Below are 22,299 nucleotides of genomic sequence, written 5' to 3'. Positions count from 1 at the left end.
CCTTCCCGCCAACAGCCCCCGCGCGCCCGCCCCTCCCCCCCGCGCATGCGCCGCGGGCGGGCAGCGCGGGGTGCCGTTGCGCATGCGCCAAGCGCCCGCGGGCGGCAGGGGACGGCGGGGGAGAGGTGCCGCCGCCGCCGCCTGAGGGAGGGAGGGCTATGGCGTGCGCTGCGGCCGCGAAGGGCGGCGGGAGCTCCTTCTCCGACCGGCACGCCCGCCTCCTCCTGGCCCAGATCAACCGGCTGCGGGCCGGGCAGAGCTTCTGCGACGTGCGGCTGGAGGTGGGCCCGGAGGCGTTCGCCGTGCACCGGCTGGTGCTGGCGGCCAGCAGCCCGTACTTCGCGGCGCTCTTCGCGGGTGGCATGAAGGAGTCCGGCCGCGACGTGGTGCGGATCGCGGGCGTCGAGGCGGGCACCTTCCACACGCTCCTCGACTTCATCTACACAGGTAAGGGCCGAGGGGGGCGGCGGGGCCGGTTGCCCGGCGGTGGCCCGAGGGCCGCAGCCTCGAGCGGAGCCCCGCTGCCGTGTGCGTGCCCGCAGGGGTGGTGAGCATCGGGGAGCACAACGTGCAGGAGCTGATCGTCGCCGCCGACATGCTGCAGCTCACCGAGGTGGTGGAGCTGTGCTGCGAGTTCCTGAAGGGGCAGATCGACCCGCTGAACTGCATCGGCCTCTTCCAGTTCTCCGAGCAGATCGCCTGTCACGACTTGATGGAGTTCACCGAGAGCTACATCCACGCGCACTTCCTGGAGGTGCAGAGCGGGGAGGAGTTCCTGGCGCTGACAAAAGAGCAGCTGATTAAGATCCTGCGAAGCGAGGACCTGAGCATCGAGGACGAGTACCAGGTTTTCTTAGCGGCGATGCAGTGGATTTTGAAGGATGTGGGGAAAAGGAAGAAATACGTCGTGGAAGTACTGGAGCCCGTTCGATTCCCGCTGCTACCAGCACAAAGGCTGTTAAAGTACATAGAAAGTAAGTGAAAGAAGGAGAGAAAGAACATCAGGCGCTTGTATTTGAGCGAGCTGTGTGTTGTTCAGAGTTACTGTGTTCTGATGGATTTCTTTTAGATTAATAGCATCATGAGTGAAAATGTTTACTCCCGAGCAAACGAGTCCTATTTTTTAACAAATAAGCACAGCTTACTTTAAAAACGTGCTTTTGAAAAAGTCCTGTAAAAGCAAGCAATCGTGATTTGTGTGCGAATTTAGGAGAAGCTAGTAACTTTTCTACAACTGAGTTACTTACTGTCTGTAACTTTTCACTGTGCCTTTTTTATTCTGCTTATTTCCTCAAGGTATTCCAGATTTCAGCCTTCGGGTGGCCCTGCAAACTCTGTTGAAAGAATATTGTGAAGTGTGTAAATCTCCAAAAGAGAACAAGATCAGCAGTTTTCTGCAAGCTTCTAAAGGTCGTCCCCGGAGGAAAGCCAGGAAGTACCTTTATGCAGTAGGTTAGAATGTGACTGTTTGAACCTTGTAAAACAAATTATGAAGTAGTATCTCATATTACAGTACTGAAGGAGGAGATACTGGACATTTTTTTTTAATCAAAAAATAGCAAAATGTTTCATCTCGCTGAGTGACCATGTGAGCTGCTTTCAGCTTAGAATTGCACAGAAGTGCAGCATTCACATTTCTTGCTATTATGACATGGCATTCAAAGCCTAGATTTGTCTTTCAGAAATTATTTGTCTTGGGTGGTAAGCTGCAAATCAGGAAAAGATTTGCCCAGGGTTCACTGCTGGAATGGTGTATGCGAATTTACTGCACTCTCTGTTCTTCTGAAGGCTGAAGTTTATCTAGCATACCTTGGTTCATGTGATAGGATACTTGAAATCGCAAGTTTTCAGCAAAACTGCAGCTTTGTATTGGAAGGGAATGCTTGTTTCACCCTATGGAGAAGTAATACCGACTTATGGTAGCAAAGGCTGTTGGCTGGTGTCTGTGTTTTAGTAAGAACATCAATGGTAATATTTGTAGTGTTTTGAAGTGGTCAGCTCAGGAACAAGTTACATGACCCTCAAGGGAACCGTTCTTCCTTGTGTGCTGGAGAAACAATGCTACGTGGAAAAGTCCAGTTCCTACTGAAAGTGTCTAATGGCTGTTACTGTAATTTTTTCGGTGGTTTAGATATAGGAGCATGGGGATGAGCAGGAAGCTATTACTCAGCCATTATCTTTTCACTTACTTTCTAGGTGGGTACACCCGGCTGCAAGGAGGGCGCTGGAGTGATAGTAGAGCCCTCAGCTGTGTGGAGCGATTTGACACCTTCAGCCACTACTGGACCACAGTGTCCTCTCTCCACCAGGCCCGGAGTGGGCTGGGTGTGGCTGTGGTGGGAGGAATGGTCTATGCCATTGGAGGTAACAGCTGAACTGTGCTTTCTTTGTTACATGGATGGTACAGAACTCATGGGTGGGGATTTCTAAAATTCTTCCTGTAATCGGTTCTGAGGAACCCAACAGTAGATAATACAACAGATGTAATAACAATTGAATTGCAGTTCCTTGGTGCTCTACCGACAGTGCCCTGTGAATGCCTGTTTGGGCTCCTGTGTTGGCCATTTTTTTACTAAGCTGCTCTCCCCTTACGGTGTAGCAGCTCACAGGTAAGTGTATGGACATGCGCAGGTATACTAAGAGGTGATGGATATTCTGCAGACTTTGTGTACCATCCCTAAGAGCATTTCTTTTCTCACTTGTAGTCTAGCAGACGCCCGTAGTGTAAAAGGCTTGTGACCTGCCTACCTGGAAAGGCTTGTGTATGTTTGCACAAGGGTGCGATGAGTAGCTATTCCAGCCCATTGTTAAAGAATGCATATGTCTACTGTTTTTGTCACCACAAAACACATTCTTTGGTCTTGAAAACCCTGTCAGTTGTGCTGCAGAGTAAAAAGTGCATAGCACTGTGGTTGTCCACCCCTCTGATGTTTTTAGTAATGTTTTAGGGAACTGTTGATGAAAGCTGTTCCTAGTGGTGATTCAGTTCTGGATATAAACAAAGCTTTTGCTACTTTGGCCATTTGGTTAGCTAAAAGATGTTGTATTCAAATGCTGTCTGTCCTGGAAGGAGTTGAAGAACTCTTCTATATCTGCAGTGCAAAACATTGTGTTTACCCTGTCTCTGTTTTTGATCTTACTGTGCAGGTGAGAAGGACTCGATGATTTTTGACTGTACTGAATGTTATGATCCTGTTACTAAGCAGTGGACCACTGTGGCTTCCATGAACCATCCCCGTTGTGGACTGGGAGTGTGCGCGTGCTATGGTGCTATCTATGCTTTAGGTAAGTTTTGGGTTTTTTCTAGGTGAAGTTAATTTTGAAGGTTAATTCATGGAACTTGTAAATTGATGCTAGAAGTTTCCCCCATGTCCGATGGAGCCAATGCCAGCCAGCTCCAAGACAGACCCACCACTGGCCAAGGCTGAGCTAATCAGTGACGGTGGTAGTGCCTCTGTGATAGCATATTAAGAAGGGTGGGAGAAATCTGCATCAGTGAGAGGAGTGAGACTGTGTGAGAGCAACAACTCTGCAGACACCAAGGTCAGTGAAGAAGGAGGGGCAGGGAGGGCTCCAGGCACCAGAGCAGAGATTCCCCTGCAGCCTGTGGTGAAGACCACGGTGAGGCAGGCTGTGCCCCTCAGCCCATGGAGGTTAATGGCAGAGCAGATACCCTCCTGCAGCCCATGAAAAACCCCATGCCAGAGCAGGGGGATGCCCAAAGGAGGCTCTGGGCAACCCACATTGAAGGAGATTTTCTGGCAGGGCTTGTGACCCTGCAGAGGACCTACACTGAAGCAGTCTGTGCCTGAAGACATTTTTTGAAGGTGCTCATGGGAGGGACCCACGCTGGGGCAGCAAGTGAAGAACTGCAGCCCATGGGAAGGACTCATGTTGGAATTCATGGAGCACCGTCTCCCATGGGAGAGACTCCACACTGAAGCAGGGTAAAAGTGTGAGGAGGAAGGAGTGGCAGAAACAACTGTGATGAACTGATTGTAACACCCATTCCCCATCATAGAGAAACTGGGAACTAATTTAAGCCTGGGAAGAAGGGAGGGGTGGGGAGGAATGTGTTTTTCTGATTTGAATGGTAATAAATTAAACTAATTTTCCCCAAGTCGAGTCTGTTTTTCCTGTGACAGTAATTGCTGAGTGATCTCCCTGTCCTTACCTTGGTGCACGAGCCTTTGGTTATATTTTCTCTCCCCTGTCTGGTTGAGGAGGGGAGTGACTGAGCAGTTTTGGTGGGTACCTGGCATCCAGCCAGGGTCAAACCACCACACTGGATGAAGTTAATTTTAAAGGTGTTAATTCATGGAACTTGTAAATTGATTTGATCTTAAATATTACATCTTGGTGTTGCGAATTTGCAAACTTAAGTTTGGAAAAACAGCTGTTCACATGAGCATTAGTATACCAAATCTTTGTGGATTAGTTATGCTCAATTGTAATTTATTTCCATTGTAGATTGTGTGCTGGTTTCAGAATTAGTCTGTCCTGGAAAAGTGCACCATACGTCTAAAAATGTGGCTAACATGCAGCTTCATGCCGCTAAATTCTTCCCTGTGTTTGCTGTTATTTGCAGGAGGTTGGGTTGGAGCAGAGATTGGCAACACAATTGAGAGATTTGATCCTGAAGAAAATAGTTGGGATGTGGTGGGAAGCATGGCTGTGCCTCGTTACTGCTTTGGGTGTTGTGAAATGCAAGGTGAATATTGTTAAATAGTTCCAAGAGCCATTGGATTTCGAAGCTTTATGTTTCAGTCATGATTTTTACCTTTGTCTTGTACTGTGCTGTCAATTGCTCACGCTTGTGCCTTGCTTACTTGTTCTTGTACCGTATTTTTCACTCTGCAGAACTTAAAAGACTATGAAGTTCTTGGTCTTCTGCCTTTTACCTCATGAAAACCATACTGGAAGCCATGTAAAAACTGTTACCCAGCTAGTCTTTTAATAGTTGACTGTGCTTCCAGATACTGTTTTTATTTACCTTCCATATGTAGGTTTGTATATGTTTGTTTGTGACGATCATGAATTGCCACGGATTATTTTAAGATGGTCATGTCTAAAGACATCCAGACCTGGTCAGCAGTTGCAGCCTTCTGAATTCTCTCCGTTGCACTTGATTAATTGCTGCTTTCATCAAGAGCTTCTAGTGCCTGAGCCTCAAGTTACTAATAAAAAAAAGCTTTATGTATGGTGCTGCTGGACAAATGGAGGATTTTAATCTGGCATGCTTAAGGCATCTTAATGTCAAGCTGAAACTTGTATTGTGACAAACATTTTCTGTCTTTCAAACCTTTGTGTTAGGAAACCTAACAGAGAAGAAATTTTGTTTCTACAGGTTTAATTTATGTTGTTGGTGGTATCAGCAATGAAGGAGTAGAGCTACGTTCTGTTGAAGTCTACGACCCAATATCTAAACGTTGGTCTGAGCTCGCTCCAATGAGCACCCGAAGAGCGTATCTCGGTGTAGCCGCTCTCAACGATTGTATCTATGCTGTGGGAGGCTGGAATGAATCTCAGGATGCGCTAGCTACTGTAGAAAAATACTCCTTTGAAGAGGTATGGTAGAGTCCCTTCCTCTCATAAATGTAGATTGCATCAACTTTGTGTAAGGTGCTACAGAGGTAGCCTGCTTCCTTTAAAAAGGAAAAAAGTTGGAAATTACATTTTCTTTTCACTACTGGCTGGTAATCAGAGTGAAACAAAGCTTTGGTGACCTCAGGGTCTGTCTGTCCTAACCAGTCTGTAGAATCTTGCTATTTGGCTTAGTGAGGTGTTTACAAAGATTGTATGCATGCTTTTGGGAAACTGAAAGCTCACCAGTACTGATGATGCATAGATAATACTGCAGTTTGGTAAACACTTCTTAGGGTTAAGATGGGGGGATGGATTCCCTCTCTGCAATAGAATGGTCAATAATCTGACTAGAGAGAAAAAGCTCCCTGAAAAAGTAAGAGTTGCCCTTTGTTGCAAAAGCTGAGGATCTTTCTTATGCATCAAAATGTAGTGGTGTTTCAGCGTGACTAGAAAAATCACTTTGAACACTTTTGAGTAAGATAAGAAATTACTCCCGACTGTTATTACTCATGTTTCTATGATGCTCTTTGGAACAGTAGCCACTGTTACAAGCAGAACATAATCCAGTGTGCCACTCTGTTCTATTCTTGGAATTGAATCTAGTTTTCCTTATTTCCCACCTCAAACTGTGTAGCAATTCTCCATTTTGGAGACAGACTGCATCTTGCAGTGCCCAAAGAAAGGGAGGGTTGTTGTGTATGGATAGTATGTGATCTGCTTTTTAGCGACTAGCAGGATTTGGGCCACTTGTCAAAATGTTGTCATTCCAGTCTTGATAATCCTCTTGATACTGTGCACATGCCATATTTGAGCCTGTGAAGCATATGCGTAGTGTGCTTTGCATATGTTTCAGTCTTTAAGCTTTAAAGGTTACTTTTACCAGAACTGCCCTCAACCTACTTGTTGACTCTTTCACCTTCTCATTAGGAAAAGTGGGTTGAAGTTGCGTCAATGAAGGTACCAAGAGCTGGCGTCTGTGTTGTGGCTGTGAATGGATTTCTTTATGCCTCGGGAGGCCGAGCTCCCAGTCATGATTTTGCTGCTCCAGTAACCTCGGACTCTGTTGAAGTTTATAACCCTCATATGGACAGTTGGACTGAAATTGCCAACATGATTACCAGTCGCTGCGAAGGAGGTGTAGCTGTGCTGTAAAACACAGAGAAGACAAAGAATGAGTAAATCGTGTCTCCTCATATTTCCAGTTTCATTGGCCAGAAACCTCTTCTAACACAGGAGCTTTTGTAGAGACAAGGGAGAGTTAAATCTGAGGGATTTCCCTGAGCAAAAAGAAATATTACCACTCTTGCCCTTCATAGGAAATTGGCTTATCCAATGTCTGTCTTGGGAAGTATTCTGTTAAGAGTAGGAATGCCTCTTATGACTGGATTAAGCTTACTGAAATAAATGGCAAATTTACCTTGTAAAAATCTGAAGAAATCATTCCAGCACATTCAGAGACATTAATCAAGCTGTTAACTCTCTAAGGTGCACCAAAGCTAGCGTCTTTAGCTGGCCTTATAATCCAGAAGGTTACTCTAGACAGCTAGGAGTTACCTATAGATAAAAGCAGATGGGCTTACTTGGTTAGCATTAGTTGTCCTTTTTTGGCAGAAAACAAGAGAAAACAGATGGGGAAGACTTGGTACCTCTACTTACGACCTTGACGCATTTGAGCCTCTTGTCTGCTGCTGGACATGATGGGCATTAAATGTGAATTGGGGTATTTACTTTCTGGCTGCTGCACTAACTTGGATGGTGAGTGGCTGAAAAATTCCTGTTCTGGAAGGTTATTTTCACAGTTCTAATAATGCCATTACACTTCAGCGTAGGCTTTTCTTCTCAGTGGTTTCAGTGGTGACAGCAGAGCTCCTTTTTGAGTAAGCTCTGATGAATTTTATATAGAAATGCTACTAATTAGATTAGCTGTTCTGTTTAGGACTGCTGTTAGTATAAAAATACAGGGAAAGCCTTTTGCCCTTTCCCCCTCATGCTGTAGTTAATTGTGTTTTTACCCTGTGTGACACATGCTGAGACTTGGCATTCGAGTATGTGCTATTCTAAAAGGTACACGCTTTGTTCATCTTTGCTACATCTTGTATCCTGTCTCTTCCAGATTTGAGTGGATGGAGTTTTTGATGACAGATTCAGCTGCATTCAGCGTTAAAAGTGATGCTATTACTGTGTTTTAAGGAGTTTGTATTTAGCTTGGATACACTTAGAACAATACTACTAGGAGTTTGAAGTTAGTTCTAGATTCATTTAATTAACATACTTGAAGTTGCTTTTTGCACAATGACTGCATTTTCTGCACACTTGCGGATGAACTGGATGGAGTCTGAAAAGGCTGTTTGAACTTTGGTAGAAGACTCTAGAACACAAAACCACAGCTGGAATATCACAAAACAGGAAGCCTGCACTGTGTAGGTCAATATCCCCTGTGTAAAATTAACAAATCAATACATGAATAAAATCCTCCAAGGTGAGTGTTGCAGGTAGCTTAAGAATCTAGCTATTGCATTCTAACATAGGGTTGGGTTGGGAGATTGCCAGGCTAAAACATGCTAGATGGAGCATTTGTTTCTCTTGACCATTCTATAATCTTGTGTGTGCTTTTACTTCAAAAGATTTCTTACGTGTGTAAACTAATGTCTATGCTGTCTTTTTTTTTTTCCCTCCAAGTTCAGGCTTGTTTTAAACAGCTTTTCATAATAAAATGCATTTTCAAAAATAACTGTGGAATACTCTTGAATAGGTTGTTTTCCTATCATCATGAGCTGTATCACTGCCACTTTCATAGAATAGATTGTTGGTTTTTTTTACTGGAAATTCTGTTCTTTGCAGAATGAACCGATAATAAAGCACATACTGTGATTTAAAATACTGAAGGAGCAGTGCTTTAGGAGAACTGAGGATTACCTAAACTGGTCCTAATACTGTGTGTGGCTGTCACTTCAGCCGTCTTTTTGCATCTTACAGTGTACTTAAAGAATACTTAAGATACAAAGCCTACAGTAAACATGCCCACATATAACTTTAAGGTTTCTTGAGGTAGCTGAGGCAAGAAAAGAAAATCCTTGTGACTTAGGCTGTATCTTCTTCCCCAAATGACATGTTAGAAAGACTCAAGTAGAAATAACACGTTTCTGCAGTGTTTTCAATAACTGACCCATCATGCAGTGTTTGCAGGCTACAAGTCCATTTCTACCTGTCCCAGGTGCTCCAATAAAATTAATTTTGAGGAGGAGGAAGGCATAAACTACATTCAATCCCATTATCTGACCCCTTAGCACCAGCAGTTAAGTCCATACGTCATATCACCACTTGATAATACTTTAATGTAGGAGTATGATAGATCTTGATGGCTCTGTCGCATGCAGCTTCCTTGGCTAGGCAGCCCTAAGCGCAAATAAAACCTAGGAACAGATGGCCCAGGTATCCTTTTTTATTTAAGCTCAAGTAGGAAGACAACTTTCTGTCTTGTGGCACCTTGTTGAAGATACAATGCTAGAAGGCTTTCCCCACTCCATCACAGCAGCTGGATGACGTGTTTCAGGTAAGTGCTGACCTCAGCTTGCCACTGCAAACAAACCTTACCTATCCGTTCTTACCTGACTAGCACTTAACCACGTATCATTTTCAGCACCTTCTCAGCTGGAGTAAGACAAGAGTCTTCCACCACACAGGAATCAGACATGTATGTACTTTTGCATAACTTTCTGCTGCTTCTTTAAACACTAAGCTAGAAGAACTGCTTTCACCTCATTACTGTTCATGACTGTGCAGTTGTTTTCCTCACCACAGAACATCACACATTATAGTTAAACCAGGTACTTTAATAATTCGGCATGTCATTTGAATCTCCATTTTAAATTCGTATGACAGTAACATCTCACTGAAGAGTGATGCTTTGTTCTACGGATAAGGACAGACTCATGCCTGCCTTGGAAGTCATTGCTATTTACAATCCTTCCCTCCTAAACTCACTAAGTCATTTGCTTTGTGAATAAGCCTCCTGATCCCTGCCCATCTTACTACTTCTAAGCACAAGTAAGTTTTATTTCCCCTGGAACTCAATACAACTTTATTGGCCGATAAATAGCTTCGTCCTATTGATTTATTATTTTGTGTTCTGCCATTTAGGTCTTGTGTTACTTAGCTGCTCCTCTAAAATAACCTTCAGTGTTAGAGTAGCTAACAGTGATAACACCATCACCACTGTTCCCACTACCCTCAGTACTTTGAACCACCTAGGATATGGGGGAAGAAGGGAAACGTCATAATGTAGTGCTATCCCTAAGGCTATTATTAGCATTACTGCACCTTCAGTTACATCTTTAAGAAGTAAGGCTTGACAGGCAAAGATTGCAGGAACTGTACTGTTAGCCAGGTTCATCCAGTCTGGCTTGGCCGGGCTGTTTTCTGGGAGAGCAAACCCCCACCTCATTCCTCCTATGAAAGAGACTGTTGTGGCACCATACATAACCTGAGCAAACACCAGCTCGGGGTAGTAGGTCCCTTGGGCGGCCATTACCAGTGGCACAGAAACAAACGGAATTAGTCCTCCGAGGCTTAAGTAAAGGGCTGGCTTGGGAGAATCCTTGAGTGATTCCATACTTCGTTTGAAGACGCCCAAATCTTTGGTCTCAGATTCTTTGGGAGTTTTCTTCTTGAAGAAGGGGAGAGAGGTGTGAAAAGCCTGGAGCTTGGTTGCATATACTGATGTTGGGTTGAGGCTTGGAGGTCTTGAGAGAGGACACATACCTCTCTGCAGCTGGAGGCCAAGAGAAGACCAAGTTGTCTTATTCTTTCCATACAGTAGTAGTCTGGGACTGGTTAACTTCTGGAGCTGCAAGTATAAAACTTGTTCTGACCACCTTATAATGCAGGCTCATGGATCTACAGTTACCTAAGCTACCTATGAAATACCACACCAAGTAGTTTTCCAAGTCAAGTCAAGTCACAACTGCCCTTCGTCTCAGTTTTCAGGTGTTTTTAACTTAACTACCTAAGCTAACCAACACAGCTTTCACAACCTAGCCGATAAAGAGCAACTAGGCTCTTCATAGTAAGCAAACCTTACTCGCTACAAATGGTTTGTATATCCACCTATACTTCCACCCACGCATGAATTCTTTAGGCATTTTTAAGTTAGTATCTTAACTGTTCTGTTTCAGAGTAGAATATAAAACCATTACAGAAGTAGGACATGGTCACCCCAGAAACCAGCTACTATCCCCTGACTACCGAAAAGAGAGAGGAAAAAAAGGCCTTTAGACAATAAAATTTTCTTTTTATAGAAGAAATAGCTTTAGCTAAAAGCTACTGTAGAAACTAGGAATTCTCTCAGAAAAGCTGACTGATAAACATGTGGCTACTCCAACTTGTAAGTCACCGCTCAAGTCATATCTTTTGCTATTTTACTTCTAAATAAAAACAGACACCAAAAAAACCTGCAGAAACTTACTTTGAAAGGTGTGTGGAAGCAACATCGTTGTATGAGAGGAAACATACTTGCTTTCTCAAGGCCTAAAACAGAAAAGTTCATGAGATGATCTGAAACTGATGAAAAGCCAAGTTTGTCTTACGTTCAAAGTCACAGCCTAGACTTATCAGATGCCACTCTTACGGATGCGTATTTACAGACCAATGCATACTCAATCCTTATTTACCCACTACCGAATATTTTGTTTCGAGTAGCCCTAGATCTGAAGTTCTAAAAGCGTAATAATTGTTACAAAACCCGGTACGAGTTAAAGAACCGAGCATCGGGGAACAGGCGATGGCTTCGCACTTACGGGTCGCCTCCTCTTCGCGGGACAAAGGCTGCGCGCAGCTGAGGAACGGCCGGTTGCTGCAAGGCAGGGGCAGGGACCCTGCCCCTGACCGGGCCAGGCGAGCAGCCTGCCGGTGGACCTGACTCCCCGCGTTCCCGGTGCTGCTGCTCCGGAGCAGGGGGGCTCCGCGCGCCCCAGGCCCCAGCACGCAGGGGGAGGATGGGAGCTCTGTGTCCGGGATGGGGGCGAGGCGGCTGCCCCGGGGTGGCACGGAGGGTGCCGCTGCTGCGAGTGCCAGGCTGTGCCTGCCGCTAGGCCCCTGCCCCGCCGGTGCCCACCGGTCCCCGCTGGCACAGCCCCGGGCCTTCCCGCTGAGGCGGCTTCCGGTGCCCCGGGAAGCGTTCCGGCGGGGCCCGGCGCTCCGCGGTACGAGCCCGGACAGGAACAGGCGCGGCACCTTTTGTTCCGCCAGGCCGGGGAAGCGCCCAGGCGTGCGTGGCACCCCCCGGAGCCGGAGGTGCCAGTCGCTGGCGTGCTTGGCACCGGGGGCAGCGGAGCCGGCAAGGCGCGCTCCTTCCCCTGTCGCCGCAGCGGCCCTGCTCGCTCCCGGCCCGGCAGCTGACAGGGGGGGCGGCAAGGGCCTGCGCTGCCGCCGGGGCGGGGGGGGGCGCTGCTGCTCACCGTGTCCCGGGACCTCCGGCGCGGGCGAGCCACGCCCCACGGAGAGGCGCGCGGGCGGACTACAAGCCCCAGCCTGCCCCGCGGCGGGCGGGCGGGCGCGCGGCCTTGCGGGACGCGCAGCCTCCGGTGGCGCCCGGGAGTCGCCGAGGGCGGTGCGTGCCGCCGCTCTGATTGGCGGGGCGGGGGGGTGCGCGCGCGCCCCTCTCCCAGGCCGGGGCGGGGGCGGGGAGCGCTCCGCGTGGCCGGCGGGGGAGCCGGAGGGGGCGTGTCCCTTCCGCCTCCTGGCCCCGCCCCACGCGCTCGCAGGCCCCGCCCCCTCCGGCCCCCGGCCGGGCAGGGCCGGGCAGCCATTTTGGGCAGAGCTTTGTTATGGTTCTGGGGCCGCAGGAGGCAGCGAGAGGGGCCTGGCCGGTGAGTGCGGCTCCCACACCCCTCCTCCCGGCGCCCCGCCGCGCCTTCCCGCGCGGCCCCGCCGGCCGCCGGCCCGCGGCCCGGCCCGCCGCTCCTCGCCGGCTCGGCGGCCTCGCAGCGGCCCGGGATCGGCCTCCCGCCAGGCCGGGACCCCGCTGGCGGCGGCGGCGGGGGCGGTGCGGCCGCCGGGGGGGCTCCCTGCGCCCGGTGGCCGCGCCGCGCGCCCACCCCCCCCCCCCCCCCCCCTCAGCCGCGGCGGGCCCGCGGGGAGCCGGCTCCCGGCGGCGGCAGCGAGGAGCTCTCTGCGGGGCAGGGCCCCGGGCCGGGCCGGGGAGGGCGGCTGGGGCCGAGGCTCCATCGCTTATTGTTTCCTGCTTGGCTGGGAAGTTCCCAGCGCCTGGCGCCGCCGCGGCCCTCCTGGCGCTCGCCCGGAGTTCAGCCTCGTCCTGTCATCGGGCCGGCCGGTGGGGTGCGCGGCGGCGGGGGGGGGCAGGGCCGGAACGCCGCGTTCCGCCGGGGCGGCGGGGTGAAGTCCCCGGGGGGCCGGGCCGGGGCTTCCTGCGCGGCGGCCCCGGGGCGGGCGGAGCGCCCGCGGCAGGGGCGCCCCCGCTGCCGTCTGTTTTGATCGCGAACTGGAAACGAAACTGGGTGAGCCGCGCTGGCTCGGGCCGCTTCCCTTCGCCTCCGCGGGACTGACGGCCGCTCTTTCCGGCAGCCCGCGGCGGGAGGGGGCGGCCGGCGCCCGGCAGTGACACGTGTGCCGCGGGCAGCCGGGCCCCGGCCCCCCCGGCCCGCTGCCAGCCCGCTGCGGGGGCCGGGGCTGGGGGGCTTCTCCGGGGCCGCCGGTGAGCTGCTGGCGCAGGACCGGCGCCTGGCCGTGAGCGGGGGGCGGCCCTTTTCCAACGGGAAAGTTATTTCTGCGCGCCCGGCGTGTTCTGCGCCGAGTTGGCCCCAGGTCCCGTGCGGCCGAGCTTAACGCGGCTGTGGCCGGGCCCGGTCGCAGCAGCCCTGGTCACACCTGGCATCTCCGAGAGGCGTTTAAGACTTTGGAGTCGACTCAGTTTAGTAATGAGCTGGTTTGGAACCATTTTAGAGTAGTTAATGGGTGTCTGCGCGAGTTAGGAGTTTTTCGACAGCTGTAGAGGAGCGGTCGCTATTTAAATCCTTATAAGTAATGGTAGCATCATCTAAGAGCACTGCTTGAAAATATTTTTATATTAAGATGACCAGGTAAGTCAGCCTTCCCTTCCCCGCCCCCGTGGTCTGAGTGACACAAGTGTTAGTAATGTTGATAACGCTCTGAAACGTTGCAAGCGACTGGGCAAAGTATGGAAACAGCGTGGGGGGGTACAGAGATAAGAACCAGCTGAGAGAATCGAAGAGCAGCAAAGCTGAATTTTCTGTAGAGTTGACATTGCTTCTGTAAAAATGTTAGGTGGTTATGAAAAAGGCTTATGCAAATGTTACTTCATGAATGAATACGGCTGGTATTTCAGTGAAAGGTTCCCAGCACTCATCCTTTTGGAGACCGGTATTTCAAACTTCCAGCCTCTGACTTGGGAAGGAAACAGGTGTAGAGCAGTGGAAGCGAGAAATAAAATCACCAGGTTTAAGAAGAACAGTTTTTCCTCTCACATTCTTTCTGATGGTTCCTAGAGAAAAGTACCTTAAAAAGAGAAGTTCTTGAAGGTTTGCATTTAAAATAGAGAAGCTTCAGGTGATACTTTGCTATGTTTGGAGGTTTGTTTTTCTTTTCTTTTCTTTTTTTTTTTTTACAACTATTTGGAGGAAAATGCAGCCTCTGCATTTGATATTCATCTGGTTTGTAGTCTTAATCCTGTGTGACACAGAAGTTTCCATTGCAGATATCACATTAGAACTTAAAGCAAAAATATGCAGGGAACAGATGGCATTTAAGAAAAAAGTCCTGTTTTTTCTGTGGATGTATCAGAAATAAGAGGAGCAGAATGCAGATGTGATATATAACAAATCAAGTGGAAGCACAGGCTTCCTGAGTAGTAAAAATACTTTAAGAATATTTTGCAGGGTATGGTCAACTTGTCTCACAGATGTGACTGCTTTGCACGTGGTTTTGCTGCCTCTTGAAATTCCTGTTTTAAGTTAGTAAGTCACTACAGAAAAATAATCTTCACTGGTGTTTTTATGAAATGTAAAAAATGTTTCAAGAGCTGTGGGATACAATACAGAAGAATACTGTGGTTGGATCTATGAATTTGGTCGGGAGTGTGCAATGTCAGATAATGTCGTTCTTGTCTTTTACTAAGTGACCAAAAACTATTGGCTCAAGAGTTAAAGTAGCTTTTTTAGATTGAATATCAGTGTTACAAGATGTTTGAAGTTAGTTGTGTAGCTGCTGTATTGACTTAGTTGTGAACTGTACTTCAGGGCACGCTTTATTCGTTTGTATGAGCAGATTGGAAAAAGGCTGACTGTGTTCAGTAGAGCTAAAACATAAAGCACCTCTCTTCAGTGAAGCGCTGGCTGCTCTCGCATGGATACAGTTTTTTCTTACAGCTTTGTGAAAACAAAACTATGGGATGACTGTTGCTACAACTTCGGCAGGGAAAGTCATAGTTACTGAATTTTGTAGTTGGAAGTGCAGTGTGTATAGCAGGGAAGTTTGTTTGAGATTTTTAAGTTTTACGTTAATTTATTGGTAGAGGCAGGAGTGGTTTAGATTCTGTTCTGCTAACACAGCAGTGTAAGTAGACGTTATACTGCCACTTACATAGTGACCAGGATACTAACTAAATCGTATGTGGCTTTGGTTTCAGTAAAGAGTAATTGAAGTGCATGTTCCCTTTACTTGTCAGATTTGATGAAAAGCAGTGAAGTTGGCAGAAACGTGGTCCTGCTTAGAATACTTCACGAATGCCAGGATGTTGTTTAGCTTGTGTTCTGTAAGTTAGTATGTTCCTGTGAAAATGTGCCAAACTTTAATGAGTTACTGTATGGTCAGAAGATAAATCTAGATTTTTGGGAAAGGATTTAGGTAGAGATTGATGGGGGCTATGTATCCACCGCCCCATATATGCATGTGCAAACACTGTGCAGACCTAAAAATTCTAGGTTAGACGAGGCCATTAACATGACAAGTAAGTGGGAAGGGAAGCATATTGGTTAAATTAATCATACATCTTAGCAATCAGGCTGTATCACTCCAAACTGGAATTTCTTGATTAAAGCATGCTTAACTATTGCAGTTCCTGCCTTCTCTAGCTGGCCTTCAGAAGTGTCAGAAGAAGAATTTTAACACTTTATGCTTCTTAGACCTCTCTGCAATTAAACAGCAAAAAGAATTTGCAAAGTGTTGGTGTATGCGGTTCCATGAAATGACTAATCTGAAATAGTTGCGCTTCCAAGGTCTGGCTTAACAAAAATTCTTTGAACCAGTGTATCCAAACATTACTGAGGTTTTCTGCAATAAATGAGAAACAAATATTTTGCTGAGCATGACCTTATGCCTCGGGGACTGTTCTACACTGGAAAGTTCACCAGAAGCTACTGAAATTCTAGGATTTACAGTCATTTTAACAAAAATGCTGCTTTTTTTTTTTTTTTTTTTTTCCCCTCCTCCTTGAATCTTTTGGTCACTTACAGTTCAGTGTTTTCATAGTCTTATCCTCCACCCTGGAAGGAGCATCGTAACTTTATGGTCTGATGTTGGTGGCTGTTAATAAGCTAAGGGGTGGGTGGATGTATATAATGTTGTCTTAAATGCATGTCCCTGGTTTTAGGAATCCCCTTTTTCCAATAAAGGAAGAATTGAAGAATTTTAGATTAATTTCCCTTAGAACATACGCTGAAAATAAAACTGCTCCAGGCTCAGGTAGCTAGTAAGTGTCAGGGTGGATAATGGTATGGCCAAGAATAAGTGGCACTGGGGACAGAGGCAGTGTGGCAGGGACTGCTTTCCCACATATCTGTGTGACCCTCATAGCATAGTTGCAACATACGGAGTGTGTGGCAATGATCGTCACTCTCTTGGCATTTTGTCATCTTCAGTTTGTGATGAACAATTAACTTGTAAATAAAGGACTGGGTCTGCCGTGGAGGTATATGGTATTATTCTAGGCACATAAATTACTGGTATTCACAAAGCTGCTGGTGAATTTGTATGGTAAAGATTACAACAGGTCTCCAGCCTTTCAGCAGAAAGGAGTGTTTTGCCATTGTGTTCTAATGCGTCATCCATCATCAAGGGATTAATCAGGATTCACGTGAGGTGGTCTGAAAAGACCTTTGATGCTAATCTTAAAAAACTCAGCAAGGGAACTCTCTCACCCTGAAAATGTTGAATGTGTTATGATCTTGACTGTTAGTTTGGGAAAACTGTCTTTCCTTTACTTTGAACTCTACTTAAAAGTAGAGAAACAGGTAATGACGACTTCAATGGCTTCAGGTTGGCTGGGCTTTATGGAATGTGTCCTACAGTATTGAGGGAACTGAGAGCCTGTGGGAGTGGGAAAAGTTCCAGAACAATGAACAGACTTGAGGAGCGCTTCCCTTCACAACATCTAGAAAAAGGCAGGACTTTGGGTATGGTCAGCGGAAGAGTGTTCACATCAGGGAGTCTGTCCTAGGTCGTGTACTCTTCAGTGTTTTTACTTCTTTATGTTGAAGTATTATTCTTACTGAACACACAGATGCTATGATCTTGACAAATTCAAGAAATGGTCTGAAATCAATAGCATTGATAGGTTCAAATTACTGTGTTTAGGAATATTACCTTACGCAGACAAGTGACAGCTGGCCAGGCAGTAGTTCTGTGGGAGAGTATTTAGGGGTCATGGTTCCTAACTTACCATGAGTCAGCAGCATCATTGTCATGAACGTTCACTTGTCATACTGGAACATATAAAAGAGCATTGTAAGCGAGGTAACGAAACAGTTTTTCCATTCTGATGAGGAGCGGTAGGTCTTCAGCTAGAAGTACCTCGTCTGGTTTGTGATACCGTCGTACTTTGGGAAAGTTATGGCTGGGTATAACAAGATCTGTAAAGAAGATAACAAAGTCTGTGAAAGAGAGAAACCATGAGTGCGGACTAGGGGGAAAATTGGATTGTTTAGTTCTAGAATGCTTTTATAAAACTCGTGTTTCATCAGACATCAGCAGGTGATCTATAAAGCAGCTTTAAAAAGTTACCTGCAGGTATAACTGGGAGCCAGCTCTGACATCGTGTCACTGCCTGCAAGCTGTCATGCTTGGTAGATGGGTCGCATCAGTTTTTTCATCATCAGTGCTTTGAACTTAAAAGCTTCAACAGTAAAATTGAAGCGGTTGGGGGAGGGTGTTTGTTTTTAAAAAACAAGACTATATTTGATCCCAGAATATGTTATTACATCCTTTTTCTGCTGCCAAACAGTGCTGGGATGCAGGGTGGTCTGTGGGACTTCCCCTCTGACACCTCCCCTCCCCCCCCCAAAAAAAAAAAAAAAAAAGCCACCTGCTAAGGTTGCCTTTCAGTGAGGGAATACTGAAGTACGGGTGTGGAGGAAAGATGTCTTAAAAGGTATCTGCAAAGAGAAGTTTGTCAGCTTGCCATATCCATCATGAATAAAGCAAGTAGTTATGGGTTGAAATTGCAGCAGAATTTATTTACGTTAGGCATTAGATGCAGGGACAGGCTTTCAGGCCATAAGAATAACCAAAACAGATCGTAGAGATACACTGGAGAATGCTGATATGCTAATCTCTTTTGATTTACAGCTCCCAAAAACATATTCCAGTGGAGGTTTGAATAGCTGCATAATGAAATCCAGTCTGCTGATAGCAAACTCATTTTTCTGATACTTTTTGAGACATTTTAGGATTAATTTTTGGATGTCTGCAGCATGGAGATCACTCTACAAGTTGGTGGAGGAGGGCATTGCTTAATTTATTTTCAAAGGTGTCTGATGGGAGAGGGTAGAGCTAGTCTTTTAAATCTCAGAAAGGATGGAACTGCAACCTCTGAAGATTGCCCACCCCCCCCCAGTCTTTTCCTAGTATTCCCTAGTTTATTGTAGGGCACTAGGATAGAAGAATGACATTGTTTAACTCTTGGCCTGCACAGTGTAGCTGCCAAACAGCACAACAATCCTCTGCAAGATCTAACGACAAAGCTCAGACCAGCTGGACAACACCTTGTCCATAACTCCTTGCTTTATTTTATCTCTTAAGAGTTTCACAGATTAGGTCACAGAGCTCCAGCAAAACACTGACATATCTGCCAGCTGCAGCAAATCATCAGATCACAGGATCAGGGATCACTTGTTCCTTTTTTTTTTTTTGAAGCCAAGACCAAACAAATGGAATATTTATTATTTGCGCAACTTATATTTATAGGACTTGTTTTAAATGGAAGTGACTTCAGTGTCTTTTTTGCATTGATGTTTGATAGTACTTTTTCAATTAGAAAGTGCTGAAAATGTTAAGCTAGTGGAATGAAAAACATAACAGAAAATGTAAACTTTACAAACTGTAATGCAGGTGTTGTACACATGGTGAAAAGTGCTGAGTGAACATGTCTTTGTTGTGTCCTAGTCCCAGACAAATAAATGTGGAGTTTGTTCATACTGTCCTGGTCTTGAGGTAAAATAGTTTGGAAATAGTCCAAGTGAAAGGAGGGGCAGAGAGGGTATGATTAGTCCCCTAGTCTTGGCCTGTTGTCTTGGCTGGGAAGTACCTGTAACTGGAATGTACCGCCCTCCCCAGTTTCTAGTACTGATCTTGCAGGGCTAGGGGAATGTATCGAGGGCAAGAATTACTATAATGTTGCTTAGGAGAACGGTCTATTATTTCTGAATATCCTTCTCTGTTTATTTTGTTGACTCTCCATTCAGTTTCCTCTGCAAGTGACATGCCTTCTACTATCTTATCCTTCATCTGGAATGCAGATCTGTACTTCCCTGTACGTGATTTATAGTCTCTCTTGCCTTGACACAAATATTTGATAAATAGTCTGGCTGCATTTGATGCTCCTTCCAATGGAAATATGTTTTTCTCCGCTCCAAACAGAATATATTTAAATGTAGATGTGCTATAGTAGCAATAGTAACCCTTGTAAAATACTGGGTAATAAAATACTCTTAGTGGGAAACACCCATGCCATATTTTTATTTTTTTAAAGGTACTGAAGAACTACTTACTTCACTTCTGCTTAGGCTCCATCTACGTCTCTGGAAGACAGGTAGGCAGGGTAGTACGTGGCAGGGATAAGCCAGTAATTACATATTTGCAATTCTTTCCGTATGATGAGGAACATTATCCTGGTGTATGCTATGGAGCAGTGGGAAGTGACTTTGTTCACTAAGGCTTTGGGCAGAGCACACAGATAGGCTCTTCGCTGCTGTTTCACTCGTTCCGTCATGAGGTCTGCGGGGGGGGTAGTGGTGCCTTTAAAGGCTGCCATGACAAGGTGGTGTGCTTTGTAAGGTTCAGGGCAGAACGGAGCCTTATCTTGACTTCAGATACTTTCTAAAGGTCTGTAGATCAAAGTGCGTGACAAAATAGATATTTGATTTTTTTTCTTTTAGCTTCAAGAGCTAAAAAGACCTTTGGGTTTGACTGAAATTAGCAGAATACCTTCTCTGGATTTTAAATACATTATTTCATACAGTGCTAAAGTGGGTTGAAAGTTCAGGACATTGCTCAAATTTAAAGCCTAATACTATTTAAAATATGCTTTTATTTTGCATCAGTAGTGGCAACAGATACGCTTGTTTAATAGAGGTGTATACAGTCCCTGGAACCTTACTCTCTGCAGTAGGGCAGAGCATTGAGCAGGTTTTAGTATTTCAGATAAATACCGCAGTTCTCTAATATAAACAGTACGAGGCTGTTAAAGAGACATCAGAGGGAAGTGGAATCTTAAGTGGCGCAGGAGAGAGGCATAAGGGATGACAGTGTTGCCAGTGGCTGTTGAGTATAAAACATCCAGGAATAATTGTTGGTGGGCATAGTATCTAGAAAGTTTGTACTGTCCCCATTCTGTGCTTGTAAGGTGTCGAGTCTTTCAGATTGTACATGTTTAAAACAGTCCTATCTTGGTACTGAGAGTAAGCTCATCAAAGCCCACCAGAACAGCTCAGTTGCAATGTATTGTGCTTGCTGGCTGACGTTCAGACTTATCATCTTACACAGGCTTCTGTACAGGTTCCCCAGATGCTGCCTTTTCCAAAATGTGCTTTGGGCTTTTGTGTTAAATACAGCTTGCTTCCAAAGACAAGCTTGCTGGCTTTGGGTTCTGTGATCTCCTCAATGCACCCAATACTGTTGACCCAGTAGTGATGTGGTGGTAGCCTTGCTGGCAGGAACCTTGATCAACTGGGGCTGGAAGGGCAGGCATCCGTCAATCAATAGCATTGCTAAAGGTGATGGTTTTGTCAATAGCGTTTTCTTGTTTGATGAAGAATCTAAACTACATCACGGTTCTAGCCGTCACTTTTTTCTGTGGTTTGGTTCTGTTACTCTTGTATGCCCTTGTATCTTTGATTGCTGTTAGAAAGAAAGAAAAAAAAAATCGTCTCCCACTGCATTCTACACCTCTGTATTCACAACACTGGGCTGTTAGGGCTTTGCAAGGTGTGTGGCTGTGTGGGTGCATATACTTGTTCCAGAAATTTTTTTGACAGTAAGATTCAGTCAGTGTGACCTCAGAGAAGGGGAAAGTAAGTAGGTAAATAGACAGGCTGTTTGTGAAGCAGTACTGTACAAGACGCCAGTGGGAGGATTGTCAAAAGGGAAAAGAGTTTTAGGGTATAGATGTGTCTGTCTGGATCTTTCTTAACCTATTTTCAGTTTGTTGAAGTTGGTTATCTGGTTTGCAAAAGTGGTCAGATATGTAACAGTTATTATGGTTTTTTTTTCCCCACCCCCAGCCTGTTAACTCTGGAAAAACTTTTGTATGGACAAGCTTCTGGCATGTTTTCATCTTGGAATATATAGATTTGCAGTGTTGTTTCTAGAACACAAAACAGTTTTGATGATTCTGCAAGACAGATTCATTTGCTTTAAACTTGAAAAACAAGGTGTTCATCTTTCAGTAATAGCTGATTTTCACAAAAACTTTTAATATCTCTATCTGGGAAGATTTTGGGTTGGTACAAGATTAACATTTTAATCCATCTTTTAGTGTTTTAATGGGCTTATGTTTCCATAATTCTGGTAAATCTGATGTGAGTGATGCTTTGCATTTTCACATGCTAGATTTTTTCAGCAGCGAGATACAATTTAAACAATGTTTTCTGCGGTATTTTTAATTAATAGAACTGTCCTTTATATTAGAGTAACCATTTGGGGAGTTAAGCAGTGTGACATAATGGAAAGAAACAAGCAGCGACGGCACATCTGTATTATAGTTATTCTGGTGCATAATACCTCAGGTGTGTGAGCACTACCAGTTGTACGTGCCATTCTGGAACATCGACGTTTGTCCTCTCAAAAGGTAGCAATGTTTCAGTCGTGTAGGCAGACTGAACATGTGTCTAGACAATTGTATTAATGGAAGCTGAAAGCAAAATGAAAGTAAGTTTGTTTTGTAGATGCTTCATGTAGGTGAACTGCAAATAAATTATTTCAACTTGAGAAGATGTAGCTCACCAGTTGTTATGACAACTGTTGAACTAATAATGCTGCACCTGTGTCTTTTATAGTAAGGCCTAATAATGCATGCAAGGGTGGAGTGAGATTTAGAATTACATTATTTTAAAGGGCTGTGCACCCAAATATTATTATCTTATTCAATAAAGTTTTTCTAATAATATTAAGACCAAGCCATGTTCTGCTTTTTTGGAAAACAGGATAACGAAATTTCATGTGTGGCTTTTTGATACCCTTAAAAAA

The 22,299-nt window shown here is 45.7% G+C and overlaps 3 protein-coding genes across 9 annotated transcripts in view; 2 read left to right on the top strand and 1 right to left on the bottom strand.

The window, feature by feature from the left end:
- The first annotated feature begins 93 nt into the window (after window positions 1-93).
- On the top strand, window positions 94-8,289 carry LOC121095538 (intracisternal A particle-promoted polypeptide). The gene is made up of 8 exons (XM_040610505.1): window positions 94-447; window positions 543-974; window positions 1,297-1,452; window positions 2,197-2,364; window positions 3,148-3,285; window positions 4,589-4,711; window positions 5,348-5,568; window positions 6,514-8,289. Exons 1-8 carry the CDS (start codon window positions 159-161, stop codon window positions 6,736-6,738), a joined length of 1,752 nt encoding a protein of 583 aa, XP_040466439.1. The 5' UTR covers window positions 94-158; the 3' UTR covers window positions 6,739-8,289.
- Window positions 8,290-9,398: 1,109 nt separating this feature from the next.
- On the bottom strand, window positions 9,399-12,084 carry TMEM69 (transmembrane protein 69). 4 transcript variants are annotated; one of them, XM_040610509.1, is made up of 3 exons: window positions 12,042-12,084; window positions 11,051-11,112; window positions 9,399-10,432 (listed from the first exon to the last, which is right to left on the bottom strand). In XM_040610509.1, the coding sequence occupies exons 2-3, from the start codon at window positions 11,093-11,095 to the stop codon at window positions 9,704-9,706; spliced, it is 774 nt and encodes a 257-aa protein (XP_040466443.1). In that variant the 5' UTR covers window positions 11,096-11,112; window positions 12,042-12,084; the 3' UTR covers window positions 9,399-9,703. The 4 variants fall into 4 exon arrangements, with proteins under 4 accessions (XP_040466443.1, XP_040466441.1, XP_040466442.1 ...); XM_040610507.1 differs by lacking the exon at window positions 12,042-12,084 and adding an exon at window positions 11,378-11,849; XM_040610508.1 differs by lacking the exon at window positions 12,042-12,084 and adding an exon at window positions 11,382-11,842.
- Window positions 12,085-12,335: 251 nt separating this feature from the next.
- Window positions 12,336-22,299, top strand: part of GPBP1L1 (GC-rich promoter binding protein 1 like 1) — a 35,184-nt gene continuing 25,220 nt past the window's right edge. Inside the window, exon 1 of one of the 4 annotated variants that reach the window (XM_040609925.1) lies at window positions 12,336-12,452. The gene's annotated coding sequence lies outside the window, so the exon portion shown is untranslated. Of the gene's footprint in view, window positions 12,453-13,079; window positions 13,101-13,660; window positions 13,683-19,624; window positions 19,646-22,299 lie in introns of those variants that run through there. The other 3 variants (XM_040609929.1, XM_040609927.1, XM_040609926.1) reach the window with 3 other exon arrangements.

Source organism: Falco naumanni, chromosome 11, assembly GCF_017639655.2.
Source record: "Falco naumanni isolate bFalNau1 chromosome 11, bFalNau1.pat, whole genome shotgun sequence".
Classification (NCBI taxonomy): Eukaryota; Metazoa; Chordata; class Aves; order Falconiformes; family Falconidae; genus Falco; species Falco naumanni.
This window is presented reverse-complemented; position numbering and strand designations above follow the sequence as displayed.

Bases quoted from the DNA above. Each gene is read 5' to 3' on its own strand.
- LOC121095538 (XM_040610505.1), top strand. From the start codon at position 159: ATGGCGTGCGCTGCGGCCGCGAAGGGCGGCGGGAGCTCCTTCTCCGAC. The intron at 1,453-2,196 runs GTTAGAATGTGA...CTTACTTTCTAG, and splicing joins GAAGTACCTTTATGCAGTAG to GTGGGTACACCCGGCTGCAA. The intron at 4,712-5,347 runs GTGAATATTGTT...TTGTTTCTACAG, and splicing joins TGGGTGTTGTGAAATGCAAG to GTTTAATTTATGTTGTTGGT.
- TMEM69 (XM_040610506.1), bottom strand. The intron at 10,433-11,050 runs GTAAGTTTCTGC...TTATACTTGCAG, and splicing joins GCTTCCACACACCTTTCAAA to CTCCAGAAGTTAACCAGTCC.